We start from the raw sequence: 16,843 nt of genomic DNA, 5'->3' as shown, positions 1-16,843 counted from the left end.
TGTGCGTCGAATGGATACCATACTATTTAGTTCACTGCACTTTATCATAACAAAGATAATTTCAGTAAGATGGGCCCAGTAGTTTCTGGGAAAAAAGCAGAACAGACAGACAGACAGACAGACAGACAGACAGGCAGACAGACAGACTAAGAGAAATATAATATAGATTTCAATACTGATGTCTAGCTACTGAATGTTAAACGTGTTGTCTAAACTTTGTCTTTTAGAAACTTAGCGATTCTGAGAATGAAGACGCTGTTGGTAGTAATATCCACGAGAAATGCGCGAGCACCTGTCAAGAGTTGCAGTCCTTGCTGGGAGAAAAAGAAAATCAGATCCTGCAAATAAGTATGAATACCGTTTGTTTGTTTGTTTGTTTGTTTGTTTGTTTATTTGTTTTCTTTTGATATTAATCGCAGAATACTGTTTGTTAGTATTAACATTTTTTTTTTTTTTTTTTACAATTTTCTGATTATTTTATTCTAGCTGGAATGGGGCATCCTACCGGATACTAGACATCCACCTACTATCTCATACTTTCCAACTTTTTAAGATTCAAACTGTCGCTTTAACTACAATTGTTTGCATCTCTCTTGCTCTTGGTTCACCGGGTATATTTACCAGGTAGTTTTTAAATTATTTTTCATGGGTTCGGCTGCTCCTATAATTACTGGAATGATGGAGATCTTCCTAAAATTCCAGTTTCTTCTCGTACATAAGACTTTGATATTTCGTTATCATTTTTCTCTCAGCTCTGATTAAGCCAGGATCATTGTTGACACTGACTTCCACTAAGGTTTCTTCTTTCTCCTTCTTATCCCATATCACTGTGTCAGATTTAATACAGAGTGGAATAATAAAATTGTCACCCTAAAAAAAAACAACACTACAACTTTATTTTAAAACTTTTATTGAAAAAAAATCAATTCAGGTAACTTGATTATGTAGTAGAGCTGACATCTATTCAATGTAGCCGCCTTCAGCCTCAATTACCGCCTTGATACGGATCTGGAACTAGAGCATGCCTTTTCCACAAATGCAGATGAGAGCTCAGCGAATACTTGACTGATGAAGCGATCAAGCTAGCTTTGGTGTGGTGGGAGGTCATGTTAGTGATGTTCTCAACATATGACTAACTTAGGTAGTCAAGCGGGTTCAGGTAAATAGGGAAGGGAGGCCAGTGAGAGAAGAACACAAAGTTGTAGCACTCCTTCTGAAGCCAGGCCTGGGTGTCTTTAAACTTGTCGGTCGGTGTAAAGTCCTGCTGCTACAGACAGGTTCTGCTAGCGGCCTCCTGAATGGACCAGGGGATCACCACACTCTTCAGCACAGCCAGGTACACTTTGATGTTGACTTTCAAGCCGACTTCGAAGATGCGAGATGGCATGATGTGACCCTCACTTGAAATCACACCAAAGACCATAACAGTGACCGGAAACTTCATTGAGCTGTGCCCTCAAGTGTTGACTGTCCAGATTTGCATTTTGAGGGTGCTGGCAATGGTCCTGTTGTCACAACTTGGATCGGTAGTGAGCATAAGTTGTACAGCAGCGCATCTCCGATCTCGCTCGTTGAATGTCGTGTAACTTTCAGACATGTATAGAAGGCTCCTATCGCTCTTGGGATTTGTACACAACTGGCCAATTAGCAGAAGGTCTACTATAAAAAAAAGGAAACTGGTTTTCATCAAACGGAAATGGAATCATCTCGTCTTTTCTAGGGCGACAATTTTATCGTTCCATCCTGTAGTTATGTTTTCTATGTACTAAGTAGCTGTAGAAATTGCAAAGTCATACAAGTTGTGAGATGTCTAGTTTTAATGTAAATGGCTTGAAGAAGTTTTAATCTTTTGATGTTGGCCTCATGATGTATTTTTTTAGCAGGAGAAGGGGGCATCATAACATACTACGAACATAAAATTAGCGTATTTTCATACTAATTTAAAGTTCGTAGTACGTTATCACCTTCTATCCTCCTTTTTAATAAATAGGATCTCCCGATCAAATGATTTATAATCTGGAAACCGTAACATACATACATGCGTTAAAGGTACTACAGTATTAATATATAGACTAGTGGGACATGTGGAAATTCTACGGTGGCATCTTCCATGTGTAATGTATTGCTGTTGGGTATTCTGTGGATGTTCAGCATGAATGAAGTCTCCGTGATATTATAGTCTTTTATTAAAATTGTAAAAGGATTTATCTAAGTAATCTGGTTAATGTAGTGTTAGAATATATCTGGTTATTACGGTTTATCTCCAATATCCAATATCATGATATCGTTATACCATCTTTAGACAAGACAAATACTACCCTTGAATCCTAACCAAAAGACCAAGAAGGTATATTTTAGTTTCACGTGCGGTCCAAAGGCGATATTATATTTTTATTTTATTTATTTACTAGCAGGGGGTACCCGGCGTTGCCCGGGTGTTTGGAGGTGTGTATATAGGAGAGGGTGATCCTGTTTTAATATTATTTTAAAAAAACACGCTGTTAAAAAAAAATTGGAAAAACCAAAACAAAGCAAAACAATGAACAAACGTAAAAAAAAAAAAAAAAAAAAGGTGTAAAAGAGGAAAAAAAGTTTAGGTAGGAAGACAGGCTCGAACCCGAAACATCGAGGCTAAGGCAGAAAAAAAATGCCCGACACGTTACCCTACCCAAAAGAGACATACACTTAATAACGGATAAAATTAAACCTTTAAAAACACTTGCAGGTGGTTTTAAACTAGCGTCAACGTTTTCTAGGTTAAACATGACATCATTGTCGTAGTAGCAGGAGCAGAGAAAATGAAGGAACGATTTTTTTCGGCACCCCTCCCTGTACAAAACTGATGATTTCAGGGTGAAGGAATGAATGTTTTTGGCCAATTTTTCGATATTTGTCGGGCGAAGGTTGGAACTTTAAAATGATACCTATCTGGCGAAAATCCGTGACACATGTCGAAAGTTTTTGCGAGACATACAAACACACATACATACATACAAACATACATACATACACACATTTTCGCTTTTATATATATAGATTTATTTTTTGTACTTTGCGTCTTCAGTGATCAGAAGATCCTATTTAGTAAAAAGGAGGATAAAAGGTGATAACATGTTACGAACATTAAATTAGCGTATCTATGGACTATTTTAATGTTTGTAGTATGTTATCACCTTCTGTCCACCTTTTTAATAAATAGGATCTCCCGATCGAATGATTTATAATCTGGAAACCGTGACACACATGCATACGTATGTTAGAGCTACTACAGTATTAATATATAGATACAGGTTGAGTCACTGGAAACGGATGTTTTTGGAACGCTCCTTGCTCTCCTTGAGTAAGGGATAGGGAGTGAGGAAGGTAGTCTTTAAACCTGCTTAAGATGTCATTTAGCTTGTTGTTATTATTTAAAAACATTCATTTCCCGTGACTCACCCTGTATATGTTTACATTGTGAGATATTGTGGAAACCGGGTTTTAATTGGTCTTATTTGGATTCTTCAGGCTACTATTCTCATCTTGAGTGTTATTCGCACTATGATTCAGCCGATGTAACCTCCAACCTTCTTCAGGTCTATTTTCTCAAACTTGGGAATCCTTTTATCAAACTTGAAAATCTGTATAGAATTTTGAATGGAACCCTTTTTTTAATCTTTTAGTCTTAAGTAATCCGCAGTTGTATTCTTAGTATTGCTTTGCTTGCACTGAGGATTGAACCTTCAACCTCCAGAAGAGCGTCGCTTAGAATTAAATTTTACTTACTATTTTATGCCTTGGTCCTTATAGACCGATTCCCGAGTTTAACAAGCTACACTTGAAGGTCGAAGGTTACGTCTGTTGAAAGGTTGTGAAAATAACACTCAAGATGAGAGAACAGTAGTCTGAATAATACAAATAATACAAATTATCAATGCTCATCTGAAATATCAGAAATTTAATACCAGGTTTTCAGTTTTAATTTTTGGTTTAAATTATTCTTTTAGGACAAGAGCTTCAAGAACTTCAAGAAACAAATCTAATTTTAGCGGAGAAACAAACAGAAGAGGCAGATTTCAATACTCAGGTTTGACCTAAAATTATGCATTTGTTTTTAAATAAAATATTCAACGTCTGTCTTTGCGTTCACGCCAAATTGCCATTCAGAGAATGGTTAATAAAACAGAATATCCCTTCTGCAATGCAACCATATTTGGAAGAAATACGAGAGACTTCATTATGTTTCAGAAAGTTTTAGATGAGGATTAATCGTTTGGATTATTCGGACTGCAATTCTAACCTTAGATGTCGTTCTCACAATATGTAACCTCAGATCTTCTTCAGATGCATATTGTTCAACTCCGGAATCTGTACTTAAGTTGTATATTGAAGGGGGCAGATCCCGGTATTTAGAGAAATGAAGTAATTAAGATTGAAAATAATCTATAATATAAATCTCACATGTCTGTTTAAATATATGTATGTATGTATGCATGTATGTATGTATGTATGTTATGTCAGGTCATGTATGTATGTATGTTATGTAAGGTCATGTTATATGCTACTGGTACCATGTAACCCAGTACTACCTGCCTCATGGTCGGGTCACCAGCGACTAAACTGGTTCCCCCACCAGACTTGTTTGGTGAGAAGGGTAGCTAGTCTCCTTGAAAGATTAAAAACAAGACCTTCTAAAGGGCGAATGAACCCTTTTTTGGGGTCAACGGTCAACTAGCACCGTGTGTGTTTGTGTGTGTGTATGTATGTGTGTGTTGGAGTGGAGAGGTCTCCCGTAAGCCGTGGTAAAGGCGCCTTTTCAAGGAGAAGCAAATCTCTGATTTAAAAAACCATAAAGCAGGAGACCAGTACCCGCATTAAGCTGGTCTGCAGTTTAACTTGTTGCCGGCTATCTTGCTCTTGCTTGTTGTTGGATCTCAACATTTTGAACCGAGAGAGAGACTTAGCTGTCGTAAAAAGCTAAGACTCTGTAACATCATCTTTGTACAGATACTCCCTCAGGCATTTGTCTATTAAAATAGTCCTGTGGTGATGGAAGTCATTTTTGGGCTCATGGACTTTGAGTATCTGAGAGATGGCACTCGTCTGACAAGACGTTGCAATCATCATGTATGTATGTATGTATGTATGTATGTATGTGAGATGGAGTGGACATGTGGTGAGGATGTTAGACAGTCGACTTCCCAAACAACTCCTTTATGGACAGCTCGCAGAATGAAGACGTCTGGCTCAAAAGCCTAAAATGAGATTCAAAGATTGTTTGAGATCCATCTTAAAAAAAATGTGAGATAGATGAAAGAACCTGGAAGAGTCGTGTTTTGGATTGTGGAGAGAAGGACCTTGCGGGGAGGTGTGGGCAAGTTTGAGGCAGATCGAACCTAGTATGAGCAGCTGAAAAATGGTATCCGGAAAGGGAGGGTGAAAGGAGCAGTGAATGGGTGGGGGGCACCAAATTGGTCTGGAGTGTGAGGTGTGCGGAAGATTATGTCTGAGCAGAGCTGCTATGATAAGCCACCAGACTACTCATCAGTGCAGTGGGCCACAAAGCAATCTTGTGTTGCCAGATCCAACCTATGTCAACTGCGGGCAGACGTACAAAACAGCAGGTTGTTTGAAGTGGCATTTGATTATACATGTATGTATGTATGTATGTCTGCCACAAACTTTTGACAGAGGCGACGGATTTTCGCGAGATCGATAATGTTTTGAAGATTCCCCATCGGATGACAAATATCGAAAAATTGGTTAAAAACATTAATTCCTTCACTCTCCACTGGGCACTTTTCTACAAAGAGGCTTTGGTTTATTTTCGAAAGTCATCCCCTCTTTTCGATTGACTAGCCTTAATTTAAACTTTCGCCACTTCCGATTTAGCGTCACATGTTTTTTGGGGGGTTTTCACATTCTTTTCCTTCTTTGCAGTACGGGTTCAAACCTGCCTGCCTACTAACACTGTTTTTTTTTGCTCAACACACACCTCAAAACACTCGAGCAATGCCAGGCACTCAGGCTAGTAGTTATTAAAGGAGAATGCTAGAATCGAACTCAGTGATCAAAAGTTAAAAATGAATACATATTGCTATTTAGATACGATTGCAGTGGAATTATCCATTGTAGCTAGAAATAAGTATAAAAACAAAGTTAGGTCAGAGAAATAATGAACAATCAATTAACAAATGTTCTTTGTGTTGCCAGAAAAACGTGTTGGAGTCATATGTAATATGTAAAATCCATGTGAAAAAACATTCACATGTTTGAGCGCGTTCTGACGTCACAAAGAAATATAGATTAAATATATTCAGTTAAGTTAGAGTTCGAAATCAGTTACAGCTAGGAGAGTTGGCAGTTGAGAGAGGAGAGTTGAGTTAGCCTAAGCTCCTTTCGGAAACAAGGCAGAAATGAAGACAAGACAATGTAGTAAATATAAGAGACATCGAATTCCCACTATTTTCATCACCAGCTGGAATAAATTTGATCATATTGTTTGCAAGCTTTGGTCTTCATCGTCATTTCAACCGCAAGGTAATGTGTTTTTGTCTTTGTCTTGTACAATGAACTTTTTAGGAAACCCCTTCTAAAAGGTATTTTCTGTATCCCCCTTTGAAAGTGTTAACTGTCCCCCTCTTCAATAATGTATTTCCCCTCCGAGTTAAAAAGAATTTTCCATTACACATCAGCTTCACCTATATCAGCTCATATTGTAAATGCCATCATCGTCGCCGTATACACCATTATAAACGACGTCTCGTCCCGTTATATTCTCATCCCCGATATGTACATCCCGCTACACAACAGACATCGATTTGGTACCCCCACTATTCAACACTTATACCTGGTCATGGTTGATAGAACGAGAATAATTTACCCCTGTGAATTAAATATATATAGATTCCGAGTTCGACGTACAGATTCCTGAGATAATCATAATGCACTTAAAGAAGACCCAGGGTTACATAAGCCAAAAACATTGTGAGAATAACACACAAAATGATAATAGTAGTTTGAATAATCCACATAATACAAATAAAATTCAATTTATTCCTGACTTGTCCACCAAGTTTCAGTCAAGAATATCAAACAGTCTTTGTTTTATTGCTGTTCAATTATGAACTCCAAAGGTGCACTTCTGCATTGTAAGCACACCTGCATGCAACTAATTTGGACTGTGCTATCACAGTCCAAATTAGTTGCATGCAGGTGTGCTTACAATGCAGAAGTCTAGGAATTGTTTTGATAGTCATTATATTTAAGATAACACCACAGATAAATATTTGGGATGTTAAGGTCCGGTGAATGTGAAGCCCATCGAGGATCACATCTCTTATCAATGTGTTCACACTTGAAATGTGAGGATATTACAATATTTTTAGCATGACCCTAAAAATTTAGATGACTATACTTATAGGAGTGATAAGTAAGAAGTAGTCAGGTACCAGAATCGCTGTATAAAATATACTCAATCTCTTTGAATTTTTCAATGTTAGCTTTTCGTCTTAATATGGTACTATCGCTTCCCTGGGGGAATAAACGATATCCACAGATAAGCACATGGAAACATCAACAAAAACGGGTCGAGATGTCGGTGGCTATTATTTTTGGTTATGCCATGGACTATTTTTAAGAGTCAATCTGGTTGGAATCTTCTTTTGCCCTCTGGACTGCTTCGTTGTTTAATGGAGAAATTTATAGCAGACACAAAGAAAAAACGACACACAACACAATTGCAAATATCTCTATATAAATAAAATGAACTCATTTTTTCCCGTCGGATTTTGACCTTAATAGGATTAAAAATCAAGATATTTCATGCAAATATAATATGCACAAACGGCAGAACAATATCTGAGGTGTGTTATAGGCTTATTATTTCTCAAATTCCTCGATAATCTTAGATTTCTATACTTTTTCTGTTGAGAAGTCACGGCCAAAATCGGTTAAGATCAATGGAAGTGGTAAAATATTTTCTCTCTAATAAATTCCTCCTCCCCCTGTCACCACTTAACACCATTTGGGGATCGTTCACAAGGAACAGTTGAGAAGAGAACACCGGTTTGGCTTCGTAGTTCTTTCATGTGAAGTTATTTAAAATCACTAAACTAAGCTGCAGTGCTCTGTGGCGTAGTGGTTAGCGTGCTGGACAATTCACATTATATTTTCACGTTCGCGCCGACCTACCGTAGTCGTTTTTTTTTTTTTTTTTCCTAAACAACTGGAATGGACTTTTCTTGGTGGCCGAACTGTTAACGTTGCAGATGTTTGTTTTTTGTTTTTTCACACTTTATTTTCCTACTTTTACTCATGACTCCGGGTTTGATCCTTCCTACTTACGTACCATAACATTTTTTAAAACTCCCCCCCCCCCCCGTCCCGGAAACAAACACTCGGGCAACGCCGGGTACCCCCGCTAGTATTATATAATCTTAACTATTTATTTTACAAAAATATATATTACAATACAATATACAATTTACATATCCTACAATTATTAAACTAACTATGCTTAACTAGTGTCTCGTTTATGGAGAGACAGAAATATGTGTGCTTACCCCATGTTGTTCGGATGAGAGAGGTCAAGGAAAGGGAATTCTGGGCTGCATTTCTATGTATCCCTACGCTTATGGCCAAATCACCACCCGGCCATGCTGCAGAATGTGTTAGCAACCGTGACACTGAGATATAGTGCCACATTAACATGAGAGGAGGACCACTACTAACAATGACTGGATTAATACTACCATTATGTTACCTTGAATTCTTTACAGTTAAAAGCTTCTCTGACTGGATTGATGCTAATTTTTGCTTAAACGGCTACATTTAATATTTGCAATTGCAATTGGATAATTTTCTTAGTTATTCCTTTTGCCTTCCCTTCTTGGATCATTTTTGATTACAAGACTAGCTATCCTCTCAAGATCGGAGTTGTCCCATTCTGTTAAAACCATTGTTCATCCCTCATAATATATCTCTTCCTCCGTATTGATCAATGCAGAGCTGCACGTTTGGTGCATATCATTGATAAGCAATACAACGAAAACTGTTGACCGTTCATGATTGAAACTTGGTGGTCAAGTCAGGCATAGACAGGAGTTTATTTATACCAAATATGGTTGGATTACAGAAGAGAATCTAAATTTTATTAACAATTCCATGAATAGCATTTTTGAGAGGTCAACCTGTACTAGTGTTTGAACTTCGAATTTTAGCATTCATAGGAAATAGCTTAGATGTAAAAATATAAAGACTTTGAGGAAATTAGAAAGTGATTCCATGATTATGCTTCTGGCAAAGGAGGAAGAATAGCCGTTTCTTATTTTTAGCTAATTTTTGTCTTTGAAGTGGTATTTTTTATTTTTTTAGCTTCTTGCATCAAGTGGCTTCATGTTTTGTCTGGAGCGATTTCTAAAAAAAAATGTTGTCACAAAACAAAAAAGACCGACCATGATAATAACTTCAAATCGTTTTATAATGAATTATATCTCCTAACTTTTGTAGTGTCATAAAGACACAATTCGGTATTTAATGAAAACAAAATATATTGAACAGAAAAGCAAATACAATAAATACTGTGGTTATACATCAGTCCGACTACCAAGTGCGCATGACACCTGCATGACTTGTGTGCTAACGCCAAGAGACATGTTCTCTTGGTCTTTATAGTGAATGAAAGAATTCATGATTATCTGTAGGGTGGATACCCCACAGCACTAACCCTAACTTCAAATTTTATTAAGTATGTTTTAAACAGTATAATTAAAATCACAGAAATATACAATTTTAATGAATTTTCACCATTTATTTAATAAACGCACAAATGATTAAAATTTAACATTATAGAATTTTTCAAAAGAATGGAAGCTTGACAAAATTAAAGTTTCAGACAAATTAACACACGTGCAGTAATCTTGGATTATTTTGGTGTTATTATTTTTAAATATGTCATTAATTTTAAAGGCGACTCCATATATTTTTTTTCTTATAACATTTTAAATAAGGAGAAAAAATAAAAGCTTTCTGATTAGCTTAAGTCTGATTTTGGTAACTAATCAGAATTAAGTATTTGACAGAAATTGCTTTGTTCCTGCTTTGGCGGCTGAATCGCCAAATGATCCCAACAAACTAAAAACAAATAGTTTTAATTGCTACCCTCTTTTTTCTCTGCTTTTGTCGAAATTCGCTCTCTCCATCAAGTTAGTTTTCACAGGAATGTGTGAACTTAAAATATTTCCAACCAATGAAAATCATTTCAAACTCCAAAAGTAATACATCTATGTGAAAATGGTAAGCCAGTGAGAACTTAGGAGCTCCTATAAGAACGGGTTAACAAAATCATTTGTCTCCAGATTTCACCAATTACACCAGATGACATCCAAGAACGCCGTCTAACAATACCCCCTCCTGCCTGTTTTAAAGGTGACTATATACAGGGGGCGTCCATTGTTTGAGAACATTTATTACATTTTTAAGGATAATAAAAATACAAACACCACATCTGTAATTAAATAAAACGACATTGATACATAAACGATACTGTAGAAGACTAGGATATAAATACCCTAACTCGCTACAAGAAAAAATAATGAAACGAATTGAATGAAGGAAACAAAGAACTCAAATGCTGGAATAAAATAAACATTTTTATTTTCTGTTGAGAAATGAAAGTCTTGGGTGTACACGTGTTCATTCGGCCATTGGCGACTACGCACGTGGAAGGAAGGGGGAATGCAATAGAGAAACGCAAAGTGGCAAGCCGGTCTGTAGAAAGAAAGGGTTAAGCTCAGTAGAGCGTCGCGCACATGTCTGTTTTGATGGACCAAAGCTGAAGGGGAGATAGAGTGAGAATGTCAATCCAGTTCATGGAGAGAGAATGAGAAAAAGTCAATCCAGGTTATGGAGATAGAAAGCGTATAAAGTGTACGTACGGTCTGATAGCTTTTTGTCCCACATAGTAGCAAGTGGTGTGAGGTACGCGCATGTCTGCCGAAACGGCGGTGGCTGATGCACCGACCAACCACCTCGGAAGGCAGGTTGGAAAAAGGAAGAAGCCGCTTATTGCTCTTTCTTTCATAGGTGTTTCCGGTGGTCTTTTGCGCATGTGTGGATTTCCTTTGAAAGGGGAAGTGACGTTGTCCATGTGTGCATGTATGTGAGTACATGTGTGTACATTAGCGTGAATGTGAGTGTATGTATGCGAACGTGAATATATGTATGTGTGTGGACGTGGGCGCGTATGTTTGTGTGCGTGTATGTATATGACAAGTAATATAGCTTGAAATGTGAACGCGTGTTTTTGTGTGAGACTAGAAAAGGCTCGCACAATACTCTTATTTAATGATTTCATTCAATGAAATCGCCCGCCGTTTCAATGACACCTTCTATTCAAGACTTAAACCTTTGGCAGGCGCATATAAGATAGTCCTTGTCGATGTTGTCCATTACTCTGACTATGGATGCTTTTGGAGAAGTTTTGATGTTGTGAGGATATCTATTAACATCTCTCTCAACAACGTCCCACATGTAATAATTCAATAGATTAAGGTCTGGAGGGCTTGGAGGCCACAAGCTAATCAAAGTTTTTTTGTCTGAAAATAATCAAAGCATGTCTTGTTCAGCAGGATGTTTCAGTTTTTTTTTAAAGTCTCTTGGACTTCACTAAACGATTTGTTTGGTGGTTTCGGACATAAACTGACCTTTATTCATCATATAGGTATCAAAGATTCTCATTGACAGACCTTCGAATTGTGGCTTCACAGACATCGAGATCTTGAAAAAGACCTCATTAGTTCTGGGGGATCTGGTCAATGATTTTTGGAACTCGTGTTCTAATGCTGTCAGAGCATTACTGGTGCTTTTTATGTTAAGCAACAGAAGTTTAGCCATCATTATCTTCTAATTCTTTGCGAACTTTAAAAACAAAGGATCCGGCGATTTTAAGAAATTAAGAAATTGTACAATTTGAAAATCGCTGTGGTGTGCCATTATTGCGTGTTCTTTTCATTTCCTGTGTTAGTTTATTATCTCCCATGATTGATTGTCTGTAAAAATAAAAAGTAAAAATTAATATGCAGGAAAGAATTGTGTATTATATTAATAAATTTCACCTGTCTGTTTAAATGTATGTTTGTATGTATGTATGTATGTATGTATGTATGTATGCATGTATGTGTTTGTGTATTGGGGTGGAGAGGGCTCCCATAAGCCGTGGTGAAGGCAACCTTTCTAGGAGAAGCAAATCTCTGATTTAAAAAACCATAAAGCGGGAGACCAGTACCCACATTAAGCTGGTCTGCAGTTTAACTTGTTGCTGGTTATCTTGCTCTTGCTTTGCTGGATCTCAACATTTTGAACCGAGAGAGAGACTTAGCTGTCGTACAAAGCTAAGACTCTGTAACATCATCTGTGTATAGATACTCCCTCAGGCATTTGTCTATAAAAATGGTCCTGTGGCGATGGAAAAGTTGTGACGCATGGAAGCTTGAAATGCTTGAAGCATGTAATAATTGATCTCAATGACCGTCTTCAGTATCATGCCTGTTTGAGCGTGTGAATTCACCAGTAGGACTAAGAAAAAAAAAAAAGTCATTTTTGGGCTCATGGACATTAAGTGTCTGCGGGAGTGGCACTCGTCTGACAAGACGTTGCAATCATCATGTATGTATGTATGTATGTATGTATGTATGTCTGCTTAAAAGTTTTGACAGAGGCGACGGATTTTTATGAGATCAGTATCGTTTTGAGGCCCACCCTTCAGGCGACAAATATCGAAAAATAGCTAAATGCATTAATTCCTTCACCTTCAACTGAGCACTTTTCTAAAAGGAGGGGGTTGCTTTTTTCGCCGATATTTTCAAAAGTCATCCCCTCTTTTCAATTGACTAGCCTTAATTTAAACCTTCGCTACTTCCGGTTTGGTGATGGATACAACGGCAAAGACGTTACTTTTTTTTTTTTCGTGTTCTTTTCCTCCTTCGCGATACGGCTTCGAGCCTGCCTCCCTACTACCACTTTTTTTTTTTTTTTTGCTCAACACACACTTCCAAATATCTGGGCAACGCCAGGCACCCAGGCTAGTTTTAAATAAGGAGCAAAAAAATAGAATGGATGTGCATTCCCATACTTCTCTCTCTTAGAATACGTCACAGATAATAAAACGATATTGTTACATTACAAACACACTCTTGCCAATTATATGAGGCATGCATTTTTCTCAAATTGAAACAAGTGGCATGAGCAGGTGTAGAGTAAAGGCAATACCAAAATGAATGACAAAGTCTCTTCATATATAAGTATATCAATTTTATTTCACAACTTGTTGGAACAATTTGAATTATTGGAACTATTGTCCTCAACTTGAGTGTCAGTCACACAACACTTCGGCTGATGTAACCTCTGACCTTCTTCAAGTGTATCTTGTCAAACTCGAGAATCTTTTTGTTCAACTCTTAAATGCGTATGGAATTTAGAATGGAATCCTTTATTTAATCCGCAGTTTGCAAGAACGCATGACTTAACAAATAAAGTAATAAGTATAATTCAGTTCTAAATGACATTCTTCTGGAGGCTGATGGTTCAATCCTCAGTGCAGACGATACTAAGAATACAATTGTGAATAATCTAAGACTTCTATTTTGGTCACGGTTGATGGAACAAGAGCATGCAAAGGGTTCTGTTTGAAATTCCATAGAGATTCCAGAGTTTGACAAGATATACCTAAAGTAAGCTGGAAGTAACATTGATTGAAATATTGTAAGAATAACACTCAAGATGAAAACAGTAGCGTTACATATAACCCTACCTGAATAGCGATTAAGTTAGCTAGTGTTGATTTTGACAAGGGTCACACTGAGTGCATGCTAATGATCCAAATCTGCAAAACAAAATCGTTCCCAGGATTGAATCAAGAGTGGCTGACATATAACGTAAAAGCTAAACAGCATAGACGTAACAGAGGTATAGGCAAGATGATGAATGACGTCACATTTATTTTGAGCTGAGAGAAAACAAGGGTTTCAAATCAGTGTATCTATGGGAGTCGATCGAGACGCATTGAATAATGTAAGTCTGTCATAGGCTGTTGGCCAATAATGTAGAAAACTTTGATAATCATTAAGTGTGAAATGTTACCTTGGTATCTCTGTCTATATGTTACCATTTTAATTAAAAGATTAAAAAAATTATTAGCTGTAAGAACATTAGTGTCTCTCTCTCCTGGGTCAATTCTCTCCAAAATAAAACCTTTAAAAATCCCACGCATAAAGAAAATTTCTTTGTTATTGAAAATTTTACAATGGTTGGAATGATCCAAATCAAAAAACCTCATCTCAAACATGCCAGAACAACTAAAATTAAAAATTTAATACGAGTTTAAAGTTTATGTGAACATTCTAGATGAAGAAAGATTTGTTTTCTTTGTAAGAAGAAGTTGAGTAGATATGTTTATTTTAGTTGGTGCCACGTGCAGTTGCGTGTAACAATGCAGAGATTATGTGGATTAGACTGGTGGTGTGTATATGTATGCTTGGCTTTTGTTTAATCCGTAAATACATGAACTTGTTTTTTTTTTTGTTTTTTTACATGGGGGTCACAATCTTTCACGAAAAACACCCGTCTAGCTGAATCCACTGTGAAAAATTTCCCCCACTCTATATCTGTGCCTAAATCAAAATGCGGATTCCATGAACAAAGCTTCTTTCTTAGAACTGCACGCCTGTGGAACTCTGTTCCGTCTGCCTGCTTCCCTCCGGACTACAGCTTGGATGTCTTCAAGTCCAATGTTAACAAATTCCTAATGAACCGCCCCCTTAATTAAACACTTCATCAAATCTCCACACTAACGTAATGTACTTGCAATAACCCTTATCCCTGAGTGGCTTCCGGGCCTTGATAAGTGGTGATCACTGTGTAAAAAAAAAAAAAAAAAACTTATCAAGGCCAGGGATAAGGGTTATTGCGTGTACAGTAATCAATGAGATAGTATTGTAGTAATCATTAGTATTGGAAATTTGATAGAGTGTCTTACTTAAGGGGACGGTTTGTCAGGAATTTGTTTATGTTGGATTTGAAGACATCCAAGTTGTAGTCAGGTGGGAAACAGGCGAACGGAAAAGAGTTCCACAATCGTGCACTTCTGAGAAAGAAGTTCTGCTCATGGAATCTACGTTTGGATTTGGGCACAGATAAAGAGTGGGGAAAATTATTGACAGTAGTTTCAGCCAGACAGGTGTTTCTCGTGAAAGATTGGCGAGGGGGGATGAGAGATTGGAGCTCAGACGAGCACTTGCCATGGAATTAACGATAAAACAAAGACAGGCTCGCAACGTTTCTTCTGTGGGAGAGAGGCTGCAGGGAAGAGAACAGGTCATCCTCCACCACACCACAAAGTCTATTTTGTACTCTGTCAAGGCAGGATAGGCTGTTTTTAGCAGCTCCTGCCCAGATGTGGCAGCAGTACTCCATCCTTGGACTTACTTGGCTTTTATATAGATAGAGAATTGCATCAGTAGTGAGATATCTTCTGGAGCAATCCCACCATTTTCCCAGCATCCTTGGCAACAGACCTGATGAACGTGTTCCATTTCAGAACAGGAGTAAAGGTCAATCTCAGAAGCTTGTCAAAACATAGAGCCTCCCCATGTGTATGAGTAAATGTGTGCATATCCTTAGTGTCGTCTGCCAAGAAGTTTAAACTCAACAGACAAAACTAGATCTGAGTTTGTCAACAAGAAGTCTAGTAGTAATTGATTTGTGCTATGTTGCTATGAAAATAACTGTCAAGGATTTGTAGTGGCAGATTATTCCCATTCTGGTTCACTCTTTTTGTTTCCTTGTTTATGTAGTAAATCACATCCTTACATCATGTGTAGACATTTATGCTGTCAACACTACCATCTATGGTAGCACATCAAAGACCGTAAACGACCAAGTTCTCTCTGATTCTCTCTCCTCTGATCTTGAGCATGTGGTATAAGGGGGAAAGAGGTGGCTGGTTACTTTTAATGCATCTAAAATCAAGCTTCCATCTTTACATCATCAATGCTCTGATGCCCATCTGGCATCAATTGAAATGAATGGCTCTCGTCTTGGGGAGGCTTCATGTTTTGACAAGCTTCTGGGCTTGACCTTTACTCCCGATCTGAAATGGAACACTTACATCAAGTCTGTTACCAAGGTCGCTGGGAAAATGGTGGGATTCTTCCTTCTACCATTTCGGTAGATATCTCACTCCTGATGCAATTCTCTACCTATATAAAAGCCAGGTATGGAGCTGCTAGAAGCAGCTTGTCCTGCTTTGACAGAGTTCAAAATAGACTTCATAGTTTAGTGGGAGATGTCCTTTTTTCTTCTCTGGAACCTCTTTCCCACAGAAGAGACGTTGCGAGCCTGTGTCTGCTTTATCATTATTTTCATGGCAAGTGCTCATCTGAGCTTCAGTCTATGTTCCCCCCCCCCCTCGCCAAACTTTCACGAAAAACACTCGTCTAGCCAAAACCACTATCAATAATTTCCCATAATCTTTATCTGTACCTAAACCTAAATGTAGATTCCATGAACAAAGCTTCTTTCTTAGAAATGCACGCCTGTGGAGCTCTCTTCTGTTTGCCTGCTTTCCGGCTGACTACAATCTGATTGTTTTCAAGTCCAATGTAAACAAGTTCTTGATGCATCGTCCCCCTAACTAATCCAATTTACAAAATTCCCACTACTTATGTTTACTACGCTATAATCACATTGACAAATGTATATCCATTAACCCTTATCCTCGAGTAGCCTCCAGGCCTTGATGAGTAGTGATTCCTGTGTAAAAAAAAAAAAAAGTACATAGGTGCTCGGATCCCAGAGCAACTATTTC

At 37.7% G+C, this 16,843-nt stretch overlaps 1 protein-coding gene across 2 annotated transcripts in view; it reads left to right on the top strand.

The window, feature by feature from the left end:
• LOC145285929 (uncharacterized) overlaps positions 1-16,843 on the top strand; it is a 105,354-nt gene that overhangs the window by 20,296 nt on the left and 68,215 nt on the right. For both annotated transcript variants that reach the window (XM_080134432.1, XM_080134431.1), the window contains exons 5-6: positions 228-348; positions 3,987-4,066. In XM_080134432.1, the coding sequence (XP_079990558.1) occupies positions 228-348; positions 3,987-4,066 (201 nt within the window). The remainder of the gene's footprint in view (positions 1-227; positions 349-3,986; positions 4,067-16,843) is intronic.

This window comes from Euprymna scolopes, chromosome 10 (assembly GCF_053919585.1).
Source record: "Euprymna scolopes isolate OS-2025 chromosome 10, ASM5391958v1, whole genome shotgun sequence".
In the NCBI taxonomy this organism is placed as follows: domain Eukaryota; kingdom Metazoa; phylum Mollusca; class Cephalopoda; order Sepiida; family Sepiolidae; genus Euprymna; species Euprymna scolopes.
The sequence above is the reverse complement of the archived record's forward strand: the minus strand, read 5'-3'. Positions and strand labels throughout refer to the sequence as shown.